Source organism: Etheostoma spectabile, unplaced genomic scaffold (genome assembly GCF_008692095.1).
Source record: "Etheostoma spectabile isolate EspeVRDwgs_2016 unplaced genomic scaffold, UIUC_Espe_1.0 scaffold00005453, whole genome shotgun sequence".
Classification (NCBI taxonomy): Eukaryota; Metazoa; Chordata; class Actinopteri; order Perciformes; family Percidae; genus Etheostoma; species Etheostoma spectabile.
The window spans coordinates 1-21,259 of NW_022603266.1; the positions used below are offsets into that span (position 1 = coordinate 1).

At 39.7% G+C, this 21,259-nt stretch overlaps 1 protein-coding gene and 1 pseudogene across 1 annotated transcript; both read left to right on the forward strand.

The window, feature by feature from the left end:
* The first annotated feature begins 546 nt into the window (after positions 1–546).
* On the forward strand, positions 547–18,129 carry LOC116677636 (COBW domain-containing protein 3-like; annotated as a pseudogene).
* Positions 18,130–19,188: 1,059 nt separating this feature from the next.
* On the forward strand, positions 19,189–20,883 carry LOC116677638 (forkhead box protein D5-B-like). Its single transcript, XM_032507994.1, is given in 2 exon segments — positions 19,189–20,614; positions 20,617–20,883. Coding segments are annotated over 2 exon segments (1,023 nt in total). The 5' UTR covers positions 19,189–19,711; the 3' UTR covers positions 20,737–20,883.
* The last annotated feature ends 376 nt before the right edge of the window (positions 20,884–21,259 follow it).

Sequence of the window (21,259 nt, forward strand, 5' to 3'; positions counted from 1 at the left end):
TCCTGTGTGCGGAGGTTTGTTTAAACTAGCTGTGACAAGAAAGACGTGCGTATTAAGCTACATGTGGCAGCGCAACGATGGAAAAAAGAAAAAAAGAAGTTGGCCGCAGGAGATTTAAAAACTATTGAAAACGAAGGAAAGTCAGCTGTGTGGAAGTGTTTCTACATAGTTGTCAAGGCCGATAGTGATGGACCTGTTGGTTCTGTTCAATGGAAGGTTTCCCAATGCCTTCCTACAATTGCTTAATGAAAGCTGCTTTCCACACAAACAAACGTACATGTGTCATTAGTATGAGAAACAATGCGATTTTAACTGTGTCGGGCTCGGACATAAATATCTTAATGCCTGTCGGGCTCGGGTCGGGTTCGGTTCCTGCTCTGTCGGACGCGGGCCGGGCTCGGACAGAAAAATCCGGCCCGATCCGCACTCTAGTCCGGACTACTGGGAACGACAGCGGAACCATTGTTGCCGTGTCAGGATGCGAACGGACTCTATACAGTGTCGCACGCTGTCAAAACGTAAAGCGACAACAGTGCAGAAGAGAAGATTTTTGGGAAAACTTTGAGCATCTGCATGTTCAAGAGCATCAGTTAGGTAAGTTGTTTATAGCCGTTGTAAATAAAGGAAAGTGTGTGTTTTGTTTTGCTGACGTGGTGCTTTGATCCGGTCACGTTATTTGGAAGAACTCATTCTGAAAATAACATTACACACTTCCACCAGCTGGCAATAACTGGGGCGAGGGAGGTGAGGCTATTCATTTACATTCTTTGGGTGTTTTTTTGTTTATTTGCTGAATTTTCACAAACATCTTTAGGACTGACAAATCATTCCTGAATTTAGTATCCGACTAAATATCATAGTAAGCTATATATATAGATAGATAGATAGATAGATATTCATCTCAGTGAATGGGAATTAGTGTTACAGCAGCAAAATCAGTCACACAGCACAGAATATAAATATAATGAAATACTACATACATGCAACTTACAGTACATGAAATAATATAGGATAAAATACATGAACAAATATTTGAATATATAGAAGTTGGGAATACAAAAATGTGCAACTGCTTATAGATAGATAGATAGATAGATAGATAGATAGCCTTTCTTTTTAGAACTCATGGTCCATAGAACAACAACAACAAAAAGATACAGATACACAAGACAGACACCGATTAAACAACAGCTGTACCATAATCCCAAAAGGGGGACTGGTATCGCAAAGCACTGACTTTGGGTCAATCAGATGGAAAAACAGTTACAAGAAGAGTTCAGTGACTAATACATGTATACATCAGATCAGATGATGTATAACTCCTGCTTGACAAAACAATTCACTTGCACTACACCACCTACATAGGTTTCCTGAGTAGAAAGCGCAAGAATCATTATAAGCAACCCGCAGTTTATTGAAGCTTGCCTTTATGAACTCAGGGTTTGGGAGGTTAGATTAGATTAGATTGGATTCAACTTTATTGTCATTACACAGGTACAGGTACAAGGCAACGAAATGCAGTTTAGGTCTAACCAGAAGTGCAATAGCAGTAGTGCAGGATATACAATGGTTCCATAAGTGCAGGGCATGGATATGTACTGAATAAATATAGAAATGAATACTATTATAACAGAATTTTACAGATGGGTTTGTCCTATGAATGTAAAATATAGAGAACAAGTATTGTGAGCAAGATTTACAGCTAGAAATGTACTGAATATAATATACCGGTGGATATTACTATAAGTAGAATTTTTACAGATATGTGCAAATAACATAATATATATATTATATATTTGACAGTATTAGAACACCAAGAGAACTTCCTGGCGAGCACGTTAGCTTGTACTGTATTATAAAAACGACGTTGCCTATACTATCCTCATCATCTGACATTTGTGATATGCACAGGTCCAAAATAATTTTTGTTTGTCCACCAACCAAATGGAATGTTCACATTTTACCAGCCACTCAATAGATTCAAATTTTTTGGCTGGTGAGTGACGCAAATCTACCAGCCACCTGCCTATTTTACCACCATTTGGCAGGTACATGGTGCTCATTTTAGACCCTGTATTTGACGCTTTTGGAACAAATTTGATTTACTGTGATCTTTGTGTAATTCTACTCAATACATTGATGCCTCCAGTGTGTTTCTGTACTGATGTCTCAGATCCAGCGTGTGGCCCTGTTGACATTTCTAGTATGGATGGCATGGTGATGGAGGAGAAGACGACTGCCCAGAGTTGGTGCCCATCGACGCCCCGTCTGGTCTTCCTGCAGAGCAATACCCGTCACCATCATCACAGGCTACCTCGGTGAGAGACTATGTATTACTCACTGCTTTAATGAGCTTATGGAGGAGGTTATAGTCTAGACACTTGTCAGCCCATCCTCATCAGACCCAAAAGCTGCTCTGGTCCAGGACCATGGTATTGTTCACCTAATGATCAATTAATAAAAAACAATCCTCATCATGTGTTTGTTTCTTTATAGGTGCTGGAAAGACTACACTGCTGAACTATATCTTGACAGAACAACACAAAAAGCGGATTGCTGTCATACTCAATGATTTGGAGAGGGTAAACTAATATAATGTCCTTCAGAGGAATCAAAATGAGTAGTAGATGCTCCAGGCTATGCGTTATAATCTTATAATCTTGTGTTGTTTTCCTCAGCTTTCCACAAGAGAGCAGCACAGTAGCAACTTTGCCTAAAACTGAAAGAAGCTCATAGATATGTGATGTTTACTATGCATCCAGAGTTTTTCTACAAGCTGTGCTACAGCGGATGTCGTATTTGCATTGGACTTAGCGATTATTTGAATAGTACATCCTTTTTTTACAGTTTACATTAATGTTAGTTATGCCTCAGCTGGTTTGGCCAGTGCTGTTTTTTTGTTAGAATTTGTTGTAGTGGTCCAAAAACCTCTTTTATATATACACTACCGTTAAAAGTTTGGGTCACTTAGACATTCCAATGCCACTGCACTCCATTAGTCAGAATACCAGCTGAGATCAATTGCATTGTTTTTTTTAACCAGGGCAGCAGTTTTCAGATTACATTATGATTATATACATTATGATATCAGATTAGTGAACAAAATGTGCCTTTGGAACATTGGATCAATGGTTGCTGATAATGGGCATTGTAAAAATTGCAATAAAGATCAGCAACCCACTCAAATCAGCTAGTGTTCTGTCTATAATGGAGTGGTATGGAAATTTGTAAATGACCCTAAACCTTTGACCAATAGTGTATATATACACTACATATATATATACATACATACATGCATACATATTATGTTGAAATCTTTACTCATATTGCAAATATACAGCAATACAGCATTTTTGGTAGATATTGCAGAGTCGGTCAGGTATATTCTGATTTTCTCTTCCTTTCATCCTCCACGTGCAGGCAGCGCCCTTGAGAAGTCCCTCGCAGTGAGCCAGGCTGGAGAGCTGTACGAGAGTGGCTGGAACTGAGAAACGGCTGCCTCTGCTGCTCCGTCAAGTACGTAAAGTAACTAAATCCCATTAGTTGTTGGAGGGGTAATTAAAACAGAAATTAAAGGTTCAACTTATTGCTTTGTCCATCACCATTTTTAATCATTAGTGGATGTTCCTTAATTGATCAGGGACAATGGTCTCAAAGCCATCGAGAACTTGATGGAGAAGAAAGGAAGTTTGACTACATCCTGCTAGAAACCACTGGCCTAGCTGATCCAGGTACCACACATTGAAGTCTTATCATATTACATGCATTTGATTGTTAGTAGGCCGCTTTTTTTTTTATTTCTGGCCTGGGGAGCATGTAGACAGACACACATACACACATACACACACATACAGTACATTTGACAGTCGGCTGGCAAACAGCAAAATCTATTTTATGCAAGAAACGCAGATTATGTTTGGATGCCAATACCACTGCAGAGTCATTAACAGGGTCACACCAGATTCAACTTCTAATAACAGAGCTGAACTTCTCATGACAGGCCATATTCCACATAGAGATTGACCAACTTCTGCAAATGGCTGGCATTGCTAACATGGTGGACAGAAATAAAGTAACTACTGAAGTCCTTGAATCACATTGCTCACCCCATACCTCACAGGCCTATTTCAAGGCATCATCATCACCCCACTACCCCCTCCCATGATCACACAAGATCGGCAATAAACTTCTGAGAGGGATCCATACAGCATTTCACTGAAAATCATGCAAAAATGCTACGTTCAAGAGCAGCCTTCAGTATTATGGTGACACTATCTGGGATCAGACAGGTCTACAAGGGAGCAAACTAGTCTACAGTGGTCAAGTCTGACATACTGTATGGAAATCAGTGTTTTGTTTTTAATCAATGTACCCAGGACTCACTGGATAGCCGTGTTGATACTGAGTGGTGAATATGAAAACTGAATTTAATTAGTTGACATAATTTGTAGGAAAGATATGTATGAGTTATATTATGCACTCTGTAGAGTGCATAATATAACTCATACATATCCAAAAATACAAAAAATAAATGTACTTATATATATATATTATATAATATATATATATATATATATATATATAATATAGTACATTTATTTTTTACTTAATCCTGTATCTGCTTATAGACTGTTTTGTCTTTTATGTAACTCAGAAAGACATTCCTGACATAATATTTCGGGATGACCAATGGATCAAGCAATGCCTTTTTCTTAATCACGATTAAACCCCGGCAGATATTTTTTCAAGCCTACAGCAGAAGTGAAACATTATAATTATAATTCTGAGGACCGACTAGTGTTGCAGTGGAGGGAGCATCCAAAAAGCCTATTTTCATCCAGGAATCCCAAAAAAGCTAGCTGTCCAGCTTTAAATCAGAAAACCATGTTAGACCATTAGGGGGGGGTGCTGTGACGATCGGGGTGTGTCACTTAGTGACAGTGTGTCAGGAGGTAGCGGCATGTGCAGACACACGCCACACGGCTTCGCAGGCAGGAGCAACAGAGCACGCTCAGACCGGGACTGTCCTAACTCCTCTGCCATGTCATTGGCTGAGACAGCCTTGTTATCGACCAGGACAGGTCTGTCATTGGCCCTGGCGGTGCTGTCAATCATAAAGGCTCCCGGGGGGATTCTCCCCTTCCATTCCGGAAGAGGTTGGATGAGTTATGTGAAACATGCCACTCAAAAACAGTGTTTTCATTACGCGTCCATCTAATATTTACAAAGCTTTCTTATTCTCGCTTGGCAGCGTGACAAAAGTGCATTTTGTGAACAAGCTGTGGCTTCCATGGTAACATAGGGTCTTATATAACCACGTTCACAGGAAATAGAAACAACCCAAATGTACCAGCAGGAGATAAAAGTGAAAATGCCCAAAAAATACTGATTTCAGCTTCAGTAATACATGCCAGGGGACTGCATTTGTACGCTTGGATTTCTCTGTTATGTTGAAAGGGGGTAAAAGACAAAAAGAAAAACATAGCATCTGTTTACTTCAACATTTCCTATGTGACTTTTTGAAAACTTTGTATTTGTATGTGTGTATGACTTTCATAACACACATGTTCATATCCTCTGGCAGGCGCCGTGGCCTCCATGTTCTGGGTTGACGCAGAGCTCGGCAGTGATATCTATTTGGACGGTAAGACATTTAGACTTCTTCAAGGAAATTGGAATTTCCAGCGTCAGTTTTAGCAAGAAGAATACAGTATAGAGAGAAAAGAAAGACAGTATAAAGATAACAGTAATAACAATACAAATCGTGGGCTATAAAAAGACGTTTACCATGAATTATCAGTCAAGTGTCAGTGTTGAGTCAGTGTCCAGGTATTTATGTGAGTCCAGGTGTGTGTGTTCTGTCCTCTTCGCCATATTTCCTCCTCCCCCCGAGGGATTTGTGTCTTTGTCCATCTTGCAATTGAATTGGCGGTAGGAATACTCTTTGGGCTTAATGTGTTTGACTAGTGCGTCAAACAGAACTTCTCACTGGTCTGAGACTAGTCACTTAGGGTGCTTTTGATAAAAATGTACAATAAAATATTTTTTTAATTGGAAGCTGTAACAGCTCCAACTATAGTCTAATGTTGAAGAGACATTTCTTCTGTCTTGGGTGACATTTTCTTGTTTGTGTATCTGTTTTACTGGTCAGTGTGTGTGTGTGTGTGTGTGTGTGTGCTTGCATGAACGGTGTCTCGCACCTCACGCTAAATACTCAGCTGTCCGCTCTGTTGTGACAGGCTAGCACGCCAAAAGTGGACATCAGGTAACTCCGAGAGAAAGTGGTTCAGACAAACTGACAAAAGTATTTACCAAAAGGCAATTCAGACCAGCTTGATCACGAGTTGTAGCACGACATTTCATTTGTCAAATTTTGATTTTGTCCATCTTAGGCATCGTCACAGTCATTGACGCCAAGTACGGACTGCAGGTATGTGCTAAAAAGATATTTAAGAAGATTCCTATTTTTAGAACATTAAACCACATTTTTTTATAGCTTCTAATATCTCTGTAAATCAAATATAATGGACTGTTAGCCAGACATAACAAGCACTTTAAGTTGTTGCTTTGGACATTTGGAAATGCACTTTTTGCAATTCTTATAAGCTCCTTGATTGATCCATTGATCAAAAACATATTTAGTAATGTATCATAAGTTGCAGCCCTAACAATCTTGTTGCCAAACATTAAACATCAGCAGTATTTGCACCTGTGCATCATCTTTAAATACATTATGCTTAATGGACTTTAAATCCAAAATAAACTGTTAAACTTGTGAGATTGTTCGTAAACCCTCAGTGAATAGTAAGACACACACTCACACACACACACGCACACACACACACACACACACACACATACATCCTGCCCTCCCTGTGGTATATAAAAGGAACAGGACAAGTGACACCCAGATAATGGGCTCTAATTTGAAGGTGTCATACTCAGTGAGGTGACACATTTCATGGCCCATAGGCGCTGCTCCGTCTTCTCATTGGACAGAAGCAAGATGAAGGAAATACTGACAGAAGGAATGAGAGAATAAGTAAAGAATAAGAAAGAGGAATTGATTCCAGAGATGTGACCGTTGTAATAGGACTGTCACATTCACTCACCTGCATTTCCCCTCATCTGTCCCATAACACATCCCTCTGTCTGAGGGGTTTCAAGTTGACTCGGATTGGCCTCACACCACCCCCTGAAAGGCCTTTGTCTCTTTAATACATTTTTGTCACATATTCCTTCAGAAATGAAGCGGGGGTGACGCATACAGTGACAGATGAATGTCAGATTGACACTCAGGGTCACGATCCGGATTAACACCTCCCACTCGGTCTGTTATTACATCTTAAACTGTTTTGGAAAGCACCGCCTGCATCCCAGGTGCGAGCACGAGACCGAGCAGAAAATGAAAAAGCGATCTCTTGTGGATTCATGTGTTGAGAAAGTCACTTAGATGATAGACAGGCCTCTCTTTTACCAATTTATCTGTCACATTTTGTTTTGGCTGTGGCAAAAACAAATCGCACATATTACAATTTTTTTTAAAGAGTTTGTTTTGAGTTGGAAATCTATCAGCTTGAGCACATTTTGCACTTTAAATCCTTTGTTTTCCTTTCATTTTTGGGTTGCTTGTTTAAGTTATTTTTATCTTTATGCAGCAACTTACAGAGGAAAAAGCAGATGGACTCGTCAATGAAGCAGCCAGGTATGTTTGCTGATGGTTTAACCCTCGTGTTGTCTTCCCATCAAAATTAAAACTTTTTTTGTACGCTTTTTGTTTACATATTTGTCCCTTTTTTCAACACTTGACGCTTTTTTCAACGTTTTCAACACTACGTAACACTAACTTATTAACTTGAGCTTTACTTTTGAATTTATGGTTGACCTCATTTACAGGAAATTACACCTAACGTTTGAGTTAGAAAAGCATCATCAAGAATCCTTTTGACTAAAATTAAAGGAATGGATGTTGATGATAATCACAGACTGGAATATGTCAACTTTTACTCAATACTATTTCAAAACCACTTCATTTTTTTTTTTCTCAAATGCTATAAATTTGAATATGACACCCCAAAATTAATGAAAGTAGAGATTTGTACTTGCCAAAGAGCGTTCAATCAATCAATCAATCAATCAATCAATCAATCAATCAATCAATCAATCAATCAATCATATTTTGGGTAATTACAGTTGGGTAGATGAAAAGAATAATGATGAGAAAATGGGTCAATTTGACCCAAGGACAATATGAGGGTTAAAAAAAAACAATTTGGGAAATACAGCTATTTGCTTTCTTTCATGAAAAAATACTACATTTTTTTTTATGGATTAAACAAACAATGTAAATTATTAGTCTTTAGAGGTTTGGTTGGTGGTTTTGTTACCATTGGACAAAGCCGGTCTACCCCCCCCCCCCCGTTTCCAGTCTTTGTGCTAAGCTAAGATAACTGGCTGCTGGTTGTAGCTTTTTATGAGCATGGTGTTTCATCGGCAAGAAGCGCTTTTCCCAAAATACTGAAATATTCCTTTAAGACTACAGTCCCCCCCCACTGAGTCTCATAACATGCTGTTGTCCGTGTCTGCCTCCCTCCCCGGGCGCCTCTCTGTTGGTCTCTTCCAGCAGCTGTGTGCTGTTGTTGTTGAACAAATACACTGATGAAGAAAGACCAGTTGCATGACCCTTTGCATTCTTGGCCTTTTGTTTGTGTTTACACCTCTGAACTAAACTGCTCAGCTCCCATTTGAGATTGACACGTACCGCTCACTGCCCCCCCCCCCATGAAAACCCCTAAACTACACTACACCTCGTTACAAGTATGTTCAATGTTTTTAGACCAAAAAAACAAACAATTTAACAGAATAGAATAGAATGCCTTTATTGTCATTATACACAAGTGCAGTAACTGTGCAATGAGATTTGAGCAACCCCCTGTGTCAACACAAAATATAAAAAATATTAAAATATGATGTAAGTAGTGCCGGAAAAAATAGAGATGGGAATGTGGTGCACAGTCCTGAAAGCAACTATATACATATATAAAATAGTAGAAAGATAGAGGGCTTGTATACACATTATGCAAAAATATAGTGTGGTGTATCAAAAGTCCTGAGTATTAAATATTGCACTGTAATAACATTGAATGGTTAAGTATCAATAATAAATATAATCAGCATGTTGAAGGCTTAAGCACTTAATGACTACACAATAAAAACCTCAGTAGACACAACATTTCATTACAACTTTTGTGCACGAATATGTCACAATCTGATCTTTGTCTAGGAACGGATTACCGAACTCTGAGTAACAAAAGAAAGATAGAGGGTTTGTATACACATTATGCAAAAATATAGTGTGGTGTATCAAAAGTCCTGAGTGTTAAATATTGCACTGTAATGACATTAAATGGTTAAGTATCAATAATAAATAAATATTGCACTGTAATGAAATTTATTGTGATTCTTGGTAAAAAAAAAAAAAAAATCCCTGTCCCTGTTGATTGGTTTGTGCAAATTGTGTCACTTGACACATAAACATAATGTTGTATTTAATGTTTAATCTTTTAGGCAGATTGCTGTCGCTGACCTGACCATAATCAACAAGACGGACCTGGTCAATGAGGAGGAACTGGCTCAAATACGAGAGGCGGTCAGGTCAGCTTCACACTTTTACTGCTTCTCATCTCCTTTCGACTAGCAGTATTCATCTTTTTATCTATGTTATCTTACTCTTGAGTTGCGAATGTGTAACTTTGGGACAACAGTACATTGGTCTCCTTAAACAGGTCAAGTTTTAGAGTGATAGGGTAGAAGGTCCAATGTGTTAATCTTTTTCCTCTCACTTCAGGTCTGTAAATGGTCTTGTCAAGATTCTAGAATGCCAGAGGTCAAGGTACGTTTTTTTTTTTCCGGAACAAAAAGAGTTCTTTATTGTTGTTGTGTACGTAGCTTTGTACCAGGTTCCCTGCTTTGGATAGTGTGCTGATGAACTCCACGTGCTGCTCCTGCTCTGATCTTTATATCAAAGATAGAGTCGTCCAGGCGTGACATTGCTCAAGAGTAACCCACAACACACATACGCTAACTGCTGCACCCTGAATACACACTCAATGGTGTTCAGTTACCCACAAGTCTTTGCTCTTTGACCCTGGGTCTTTAAGCCGACGTGGTTGCTTATGTGCGTGCGTGTAAATGTGTGCGTATATGCGCACCCTGCGTTGGCATGTTGCGTGTTATCGGACCCAGGTTGCATCTGGCTAACACACGCAGTGTGAATCAAAGGTTCGGGTGTGTTTTGGATCTGCTTTGCGGCCCCCCCCCCACAGAGTTCAGACCAGGGTGAACAGATGAAAGACACCGTGCAGTGAGGGGTTAATCGGAAAAACATTGCCACGACTTTTCGCTTGAGCCGGTTCACTCTGTTACCCTTAATGTTAGTTTCAGCCAACTCATAATCAGCGGTCTTCTCCCACAGGGTGGATCTCTCTGAAGTGCTGGATCTGCATTCCTTTGACAGTAAGGATGGAGCAAAGTGAGTTGGTTTTGTCCTGTTTATGTGATCTAATTAGGATCCTAAACTAAATACATAGGCACTGGATCTAGAAAAGTTCATTCGTACATATCTGTAAATATTCCAATCATAAAAAGTCCAAAAGTAGTAACAGAATATGGTTACAGGTTTAGGGCCGTTAAGTTTCATGTACTCAAAATGTCTTATTCAGAAAGGAATTATGTATGGAACTGCCAAGAAGCTTCAATTTAAAAAACAAATTTTTAAGCCTTATACCAATATTGATATTTGAGAGGGAAAAAATAATAATAAAAAAAAGAAAGATCTATCAGCTGATATTTTTCACTTAACCCTTGTGTTGTCTTCCCATCATAATTGAAAATCAACACTTGTTGATGCTTTTTAATCGATGTTTTTAACTTTTCTTATGATTTTGTCCCTTTTTTTCAACACTTTTTTCCAATGTTTCTGACTTTTTCTGACTTTTTTAACACTACATAACACTAACTTATTAACTTTAGATTTACAGTTATTTTTGGAATTTATGGTCAATGAACCTCATTTTTAGGAAATCATACCTAATGTTTGGGTTAGAAAAGCAGAAATTAGGAATTATTTTGACTAACATTGTTGTTGGATAATCACAGAATCACAGGAATATATCAACTTTTATACAGTACTATTTCAAAACCACTTCCATTTGTTTTTCAAATGCTATAAAATTGAAGAAGACGCCCCAAAATGAATGAAAGTAGAGATTTGTACTTGCCAAAGAGCGTTGTGTGGAATCAATCATGTTATTTTGGGGAATTAAAAAGAACACTGATATAGGAAAACGGGTCAATTTGACCCGAGGACAACATGAGGGTAAAACATTTTTGAGGATCCCTGAAATTTAGGTGTGACCAAGATAAGTACTGAGTGGGACATTTAACTGAAATGTCCCCATGCTGTCTGGCAGCAAATGATGTAACGGTGACACTGTCTTCTAGCAGTAAAGACGGAATAGTCCACTCTGTGGAATTATAGGATGTCCTTTACAGTTTGTTTGAGGTGGATTCCTATATCAATATTTGGGAATTTCAAATGTTTTACATAAATTGTAACACCTGACGGTCTTTCTTATTTATTTTTTAAATATTAATTGATATACTGCATTTACTGTAACATTTGATATTTGTGACAAGAAGAAAAAATATTAACTGAGCAGGACATTTCACTTGCTCTCTAGTGGGGAAAATATTTAACGGCAACACTGTTTTTAAACGACCTCGAACACATCTTGGGCATTTCTGCGCTGCAGTGTCTCGATTGACATGCTGTATACGCTGATACCAATGTCCCCGCGGATGTTATGTTTAATACCCATCCTGTTCCATAACAAAACTTGCAGTTAAAGATCAAGAACCCATTTCGACCGCGGTGATGGCCTTTGTCGATAGTCTGTCTGAACTGTGTACCCAGCAGTCTTTGATACTGTTGCTCATCATGTTTCTCTCTAATTAACAAACTTCTTTTATTGAGCGTCCCCCTGTTACACCGCAGGGTGGTCATCATATTGTGTCCCCTGTAGAATGTCATTCTCATGAATAGAGTCAGTGTTCGTCCTTTCATGTGAATGAAACGGGCCGCGGCGTTAAAGCTCTCTTACATGCCCTCGGTCAGTGTCTCTGCGACCAGCTGCAGAGGATTAGAGCTGTGTGTGTCCACTGGCTCCCGAGGAGTCCCCCTTGTCCCCGCAGATAGCTCCATTCCCCCTTGCCTTTGAGAGTCCACGCCCCTCCTCCCCTCGATCCCACGCTGGCTGTTTGAAGCGGCCCCCCGCTGCTCCACCTGTGTGGTACTAACAGCACGCATGGCTCAAGCTGCTGGACACAACATTTAGCCTCCTTGTGAGGTCAGGGAGAAGGGGGGGGGGGGGGGGGGGGGGGTCAAGGAGGTCTGATGGGGACAACAAGGGCTGTATAGTTTGTTTGGGGGTGGTGGTCGGTGTTTTGTAGGATTTAATTGTCATTCCTAAAGTTTTTACAAGTCCCTTCAGAGTTGTGTCATTAAGCACTGATGCAGCATGCAGTGTATTGTGTGTATAGATAGATAGATAGATAGATAGATAGATAGATAGATAGATAGAGAGGGAGGTAATCTTTTTGCCTCAGATAGTAATTTTTTAAGATTATTTTGGGGGCTTTTCCCTTTATATTATATAAAAATATATTTATCCCAGAAACAACTCCAGTTGCAGCTTAAAACAACGGTTCCCTACTTTTAGCTTGTGCGCCCTAAAAATGGAGAAATATCTAGTTGCGAGCCCCCGTCACTGGTTCCGTACAACCTTCATGTCTAACGGTGTGACCAGTTCAGTCAAAATAAAAAGTTTCCTCTTTTGTTTCATGGTTTTGAGTCCTGAAGAAGTCAAATGATCCAGCAATTTACAAGAAAAAAGGGCAAAGATTAGAAGAATGTCAGAAAATATTGGCATTAAGCAGAAATGGTGGGACCACAGCCGTTAAAGTGACTATGTAATTTTTTTATGTTTCATCTGATGATCATAAATGACCTTAGAGTGAAAAGAACGCTATTTTTACATAGTTTTTTTATTAATGCCTTTGCCTGGGTCTGCTAAATTTTCTTCTGACATTCTGATGGGTCACACATTTCAGTGTGACACCTGCATATCCAGCCAGGTAAAATGTAGCAGGAGATTACTTTATATAGACGTAATTGTATTTTAATTTAATTTGAGAAGGTATCTGTTGTAGTAACGGCTGATACTGGGGCATTCCCATCACCGAAAACAAGGAAATTAAACGAAGAACAACTAAAAACCAGTGAGTGACAGTCGGCGGTCGGGTTTTCAAAATATGGAGAAAATTACGGGATTGCAAATTTTTCAAAACCGTAAATTGGCCCTCAGGCATGTAACACGTCTATTCCATTCATAAAATAACTTCACAATGATGTGGTTGTACGTCAGTAGCCTGCGTTAAACTCCCGGTTTTATGTCTTTTCAGTGCGTGTTTGTGTCGGCCTACTTCCTTGGGATTCATGAAACGTTCTGATTGTAAATGAATGAGTTTCTGAGCAAAACATTCATCGCGACCATAGACCTCCCGGTAATGCTAACTCGGTAATACAGCACCGTAAAGAAAAGATCTTTGCGACAGCAGCTGTGGTAAAAATATCAAATCCAGACATGTCACGGCGGCTTGTTCAAAATTTATAAAATTGATCCCAAGTTTTAGCTCTGCTCAGTCCATTATGACCCAATGTGCAAAAGAAATGTCTATCATGTTGGATGAAAGTGAAAAAAATGTTATGTTTATGTCTCTCCTCTACAAAGTCTAGCAGAGAAGCTCCAACTTGTGAAAGATACAAGACCACATCTTGACAAGGTAACTCTGTCTCCATCTTCCTTTTATCTAACTGCCGATACCCAACTTCTCCATGCGTCTCTTATAGATTTCCTTGTTTTGTTTGCTAATTTATTCCAACACATCATTTCCTACAGGATAAAGGGGATGCGTGCTCCTGAGGCTCGCATTCCCCCCCAGGCTGTGACACTGTAGTGAAAACTCCCTCCCTGCTCTGGTTTTTTGTTGTTGTTGGGATCGACTTGAGGCTTTTGATGTTTTCTTGTCACACTGTAAATAGAGCCATTCTCGGTCGTACACATCAGCATCATAGACATTCAGTAGTGGGCACACTGTGTCGGCTAGACTGGCTAGAGGCTTGGCTACATGTTTTACAGATGTTTGAACTGAATCCAGATGTCATAAAATGGAGTATACACACCATTTGCCATTGTTTAATTAGCCGTTAAATGTCAAATATGAATGGGAAACCTCTCATTTAGTAAGAAAAGAAACGGTGTATCACCAATATCCCATTGTCAATTAGGTCAAGGTCTTGTCAACGAAGATGTAAATTATTACAAATATTTATTAGTCTCATAGCATTTGTCTTGATGTCATCATCAGGCTTTAGACCAACTGATTCCTCACAGCAATTAGGCCTCATCTTAGGCTTTGTACCCGTGGACCTTTATCACAGGATGAGGAGAGATGAGGGTTGTTTGTGTGGGTAAATAACGGCATTGTTGTCTGTTTTCTCCAAGTTCCCTTTCCCGCATGAAGCTCAACCGTCCCTGAGACCATCCCCCCCCCCTTCCCTGTGTTGCTCTTTTCATGTAAATGAGAATGCTGTTTTTCTGTTGTTATACCAAATGACAAGGAAGTGTGTGACCTTAACACTCCAACACAAAACCCCCAAATATCTACAAAGTGCCCTTTCAATGCTGTAAGGAAGTGTGTGTGTGTGTGTGTGTGTGTGTGTGTGTGTGTGTGTGTGTGTGTGAGAGAGAGAGGGAGAGGGAGAGAGAGAGAGAAAAAAGGGGGACTTAGGCAGATAGAGGTGCCAAGTGGAGTTGTGGTTTTTGACAGAGTCATCAGGCGGGGCGTAAAAACTCTTCTTTTGTTTAACGTTCATAATGACTCGGCAGGTTTCAGTGAACAGAAAATATGTATTTTTTTAAATGTTCACATTGGTGAACTGTAAGTCCTTCTAACACCCAGAAAATAGAAATCTCAAAACATTAAAGCTTCTCTTATCCAAGTACTGTACTTAAGTACAATTCAAGGTACTTAAATAATTTAAAATATTTGAACTACATAAAACATATGATCAGTTACAAACTACCCAAGGTTCTTGAAATTAGCCCCATCTTCACAATATTAAAATGCTGCTTACACGTTAATGGATCAGGAAAATAAATCAGTATTTTAGGGAGTGGAAAGTCTTTAATCACAATTTAACCCTTGTTTGTCTTCCCGTCAAAATCCACACTTGTGTTGAGGCTTTTGATCGATGTTTTTAACTTATTCTGGCGTTTTTATCCCTTTTTTCAACCCTTTTGACGCTTTTTTCAATGTTTTTTTGACGTTTTCAACACTACGTAACACTAACTTATTAACTTTAGTTTTACAGATACTTTTGGAATTTATGGTCAATACACCTCATTTATAGGAAATCATACCTAATGTTTGAGTTAGAAAAGCAGAAATTAGGAATTATTTAGACTAAAATAAAAGGAAAGAATGTTGATGGACAATCACAGACTGGAAGATGTCAACTTTTACTCAATACTATTTGGAAACCACTTCAATTCTTTCTTCAAATGCTATAAAATTGAATAAGACGCCGCAAAAGAGATTTGCACTTGCCAAATGTGTGGAATCAATCATGTTATTTTGAGTAATTACAATTGGGTAGTTAAAAAGAACGGATCAATTTGACCTGAGGACAACATGAGGGTTAAGACAAATATTTTCTAACACCACAAAATGTCTAATTTGTTGTATATATGGATAACACTAGTATCCATATTCTATTTAATGTCACCCTCAGAGTATTTTAACCGTGACGTTTGAGGTGGCTGGAGATCTCTCTGAGGATGCCTTGAACGTCTTCATCCAGGTACATCTCCAGTTCGTATACCCATTGCCATTACTAATTAGCTCCAACACAATACAGTCCTTTGTAAAGTAAACACCCGTTTCCCACTGTTTCAGGATCTCCTATGGGAAAAGATGTTCAAAAACAAAGAAGGGCGACCCATGACTGTCATTCGGTCAAAGGTACAGTAAAGAACAATAGTCACCGCGGTGGCCACAGTGATCCATAACTGCCACTTTATTATCTTGCATTAATCAGTTCCAAACGCTTCATTCAGTGTTGGTTAATGTGTCACCCGTGACTTGTGACGCGTGTGTGTGTTTTTAGGGCATAGTATCATTTGCAGGTAAAGCCCACCAAGTGATGCTGCAGGGGGTCCACGAGCTGTATGACCTGAATGAGACTCCACAGCTCTGGGGGGAGAGCCCGCGGATCAACCGACTGGTCTTTATAGGTCAAGACACACACACACACACACACACACACACACACACACACCTTTCACATGTGTATCATTACACGATTCTTTTTCTTTTTTTTAAGTATTTTTATTGTTTTAAAGAAGGTACAATATACAGTGCAACATTACAGTGTAAATTGTAACATCTTTCTATTAACCCTGTCCTACCCACTACAAACCCTTATGCCGAGGAAAGGACATACAAACAAACAAAAATAATAATAAATAAATAAATAAAAAATAAATAAATAAATAAATAAATAAATAAATAAATAAATTAAATTAAAAGAAATTAAAATAAAATAAAATAAAAAAATATAAAAAATAATAATAAATAAAATTAAATTTAAAAAATAACAGAAAAAAAACACCTTTCTTCTATTTCTTTACACAATTCTTACGCACCAATGTGAAGGCAGCAAATTCATTGAGTGGCATCAAATGGATCAAAATGGCTCTCTTTGACAATGTCTTTGTGTTAATGATCGCTTAACGGAGAGGTAGTACAAAAACATTTATTGACAAATTCACAGTTTTAAGTAGTAATTCTGTCATTCTAGCATAGATTATTTAAGTTATATGTGGCAAACCTGCATCATAGCTGTGGGTCCACAATTTACTAAGAAAGTCAAAGGAATTTTCCCGGAAAATACAATTTGGTTCATATTACTTGTAAAATAGAGACACTGTTCATTTGATTCTTTTACTCAAGACGGCAGGTCAGCTGAACCTGCAAAAATGTGAAATTTGTTAACATGCAAACATACAATTAAACAAAATAGAGAGTAATGGTTCCATTAATAAATGAATAACAAATGAATATTTTCTTGGGTTTCAATTAAGCTTTTATTTCAAGGCTGATTCCCTGGAAATCAACTAAATCAACTAAACTCGACACAACTAACTAAACTCCAACATATCAGTATCATAGCTTTGGCCCTGTTTAATCTGTAAATAGCACCAAATTACATTTTTCTTTCCAGGGAAATTCCTTGGAAATATTTTAGAGATTGTTAGGAAATCAGACACCCATAAAATATACACACTAACACATACAATATCTACGTCTGTGTGTGTGTGTTCACGTTTCTCTCTACTCTGTGCTGCAGGTAGGAACCTGGACAAGAACATTCTGCAGGAACACTTCATCTCTACGGTTTTGGAACGAGCGGAGAGAAAGTAGCTACACACTCTTCTCTCCTTTTTTCTTTTTTGCTCCGAAAACGGATGATTCTGGTGCAAACGTCGTGGCTTTGGCCATCCATAAATCTGGGACTGTGTTTCAGACATTCATTTCTGTCCTATAACAACGAGAGGCATATCAGAAGATGGTTAAGGTTACAGTAGTAATCAATACAGTAGTTTTAAATTGGGATAATCTGCCACTTCCTGCTTTAAAAGCTATCAAAGAGTGTTTATGGGGCTGAAGTGCCTGAGATGAATGCTGTGTGTCACCCTGGAAACTTACACTGAACCTGACCTCTAAAATGTGTACACACATGAAAAGACGCAACAAAAGTCCAGAAATGTAATCAATATATTGTTTTTTTTTGTTTCATATATAGATAACCTTGTAAAATCTGCCATTTTAAAGGTTAGGAGCCCACGTAGTGTGTTACAAGACTGTGTAACAAGTAGGCTTGGTTGCGTTTCTGGCTTTTCACATCCTGTATTTTTAAATTATTCAAAATAAAGTTTATTTCTGAAAGTATTCTAAGACTGCTCTGATATACCTAAAAAAAAAAGAGAGGCTAGTTCTAGCTGACAGCGGCAAACTATTAACATCACAACAGACACAAAGTGCCTTTGTGTTAAAGTGGTAAGTTCACCATGATACTCGACAAAGTGTGAAAAATGCCTCCAAGAGCATTAACATCTAAGCTTTTATTGCTATGAAACCAGTCAACAGGCCATGGTTATGATAAAGTGTTTCACATGAGGTGGCTCAAATAAATTAATTTAAAATATGTGATTGGCTGTAAATATGTTTAATCCTAAATTGAAAACCATTTGACTTGTTCGGTTGAGATATATAGGTTGGATTAAAATGAATAATTACATCATCTGTTGTGTCTGAGTTTACCTTAGTGTAGCATCAAAGACTAAATGTTGAATTGCAGCTTTAATTATGTTAGGGCTCACACTACTTGACAGTCATTCAGTTTTCTGTTACTTTGGCCTTTAATGGTGCAATCATGTGAGAGCCATCGCTCTCACACACAGTAGGCCCAGTAAGGTGAGGAAATAGGTGGAGTTTTCCCAACTTAGTCATTTGCAATGGAAATAGTTTAGGAGCACGGTTTTAGCACATATCCGCTGGTGGACCGGTTTGCTTTGAGGATGGCTCTGCTCATTCATCCCGGTCGTAAAGCCGAGCTGAACCCTGTAGCCCAGAGCGCATCGTTCAGCTGCGTCGTTTCCTTCTCGATTCTGATGCTGATGGCCTCGTTAAGGCGACTATTGCCTCTTTTCTTCGCTGGCTGCGGGAAGCCCTACCACGGCCATTTTCATGGTCACACCACCCGCAGGCATCCAGAGGTGGCAAACTAAACGAACCCGCGGGGGTTCCGAGGGGGAAACACTTGGTTTCTTAGCACTTACTAGGCGGGGTGTTAAAATTCCCAACAACATCCCACGTCTGACTGTGCTGCTGTACGATTCTTCATGTCAGATCGTTAAAATACCAAGAGTTAACCTCATATAAAATCTATTTTGGTAGCATGTGTGCATGTCAGACACAGAACACTGCGTACACCAGGCTCACGGTACCACAAGTGATGGGCCAAAAGTAACACTGCAGTGATTATGTTAATGTGTAGGGCCAATATTGGTCAAGGATTGTCTCAATACAAAAATATGTAAGATGCTTTCTGATTTTTCTTTATTTTCTTTAATGTTATTTTGCGTTGCGCCCTCTGGAACCGTTTGGAATATCCATATTGGCCAAAATTCAACTGATTGCCATCTATATATTGAGCTTTCTTTGCATGAATAGGCGTGCGCACCTCAAGACTCCCCAGGCCCCCCCAGCTGTGTGATGCTCCCCGCGGTGAGGGGCTACTCTGATAGGTCCAGAGGGTTAATGGGACTGGCCTGCAGGACAGCTGTCTCCCAGCATATAAAGCCTTAGCCCTCCTTAGCACAACAAACAGACAGCATCTCGGACGGTAGATGTGCTTTTACGCATGAATAGGGGCCTATTGGTTTTTACGCACACCGAACCATTAATGCCTCTTTGGCACGGTTGAGTTTTTACTCGTTTTTTTTTTTTTAACATTCTGACTGTGACCATGACTCTCTCCAGTGAATTTGAGGCTTCACAGCACGCTGCTTTGCCCCTAGAAGATGATGAGATTGACATAGTGGGCGAGAATGAGCCTACCCACGGGCGTTTGTATCGAAATGAGTGTTCCACGGACCCCGGCTCCTCAGCAGAATCTGGTGCTGAGTTTGACTCATCAGAGCCAGACTCCTCGGGGGAAAGCGAGAACAGTTTCTGCGCAGACGCACTGCCGTTCAGGAAAGCTCAGAGCAGCTCGGTAAAGCCTCCTTACTCCTACATTGCCCTCATCACTATGGCCATCCTGCAGAGCCCGGCGAAGAAGCTGACGCTGAGTGGCATCTGTGACTTCATCAGCAACAAGTTTCCCTACTACAGAGACAAGTTCCCCGCTTGGCAGAACTCCATCAGGCACAACCTGTCTCTCAACGACTGTTTCATCAAGATCCCGAGGGAGCCTGGGAACCCGGGCAAAGGTAACTACTGGTCTCTGGACCCGGCTTCAGAGGACATGTTCGACAACGGCAGCTTCCTTCGGCGTAGGAAGCGCTTCAAGAGAAACCAGCCCGAATTCGGCAAAGACGGACTTATGTTTTATTCCAACTTGAACTGCTACCGGCCGTACGGGCAACCATATTGCTTACAAGCCCAGGTAAGCCCCCCACCCGCTGCTCCTATCCGGTACATGCCTCTGCAGGAAGGCATCATGATGCCTCCCTCCTATCACCTACAACCACAAACTTTGACCAGTCACAGGAAGTGCAGTGGGCCTAAAGACATTAGAGCGCAGATTTGCGCACCAGAACCACCTGGCCCGCAGGCAAAGTGCTCTTTCAGCATTGACAGCATCATGAGCAAGCCCTCTCCACACTGTCCACAGCACCCAAATCCACAGCAGAGCCCTCGCAGCGCCCTTGGTACGGTCATCTCATGGTTCCGGCGCTCCTGCAGGCTCCCAGGACTCCATTCTGCCCCCCTGCCATGCTGAGCACGGCTCCTTTAAGAAACCTCAGTCTCTCTTACCATCACTGCTGAAGCCTTTGGTGTGAGGACACGTCGGTGTAGCTCATTTCTTACAGAAATGTTTTAATTGCATGATATTTATGTGCGTTGACAGTCAAAAGTTATATGTCTCAAAAGAAATAAATGTAAATAAGATGCGTGGTAATATATTTGTGAGACTTGCTGAAGTGAAAACCCTCGTTGTTGTTAATTAACGTGTCAAAATAAATGTCTGAAACATATCTGTGATGTTTAAAGCTCTTTATTTGGTTAGGAGCAGTCATTATTATACATACATTACTTATTTAGTCCAGGGCGCAGTGAAATTATAAAAGAAAAATACAGCCGTCTATGAAATTAGACAAAATCAACTTTATTCTCATCATGTAGTCAGAAACATATTAGGATTTTGTTGAGATTATGTATCAGTGTGTCATGCTGCAACAAGTTAAAAAGAGTTTTGGTCAACCCTCCTGTTGTCCTCGGGGTCCAATTTGAGCCATTTTCAAAAAGTTTCTAAATCAGAAATTTGGGTTTCTTTCATCCAAATTGTAAA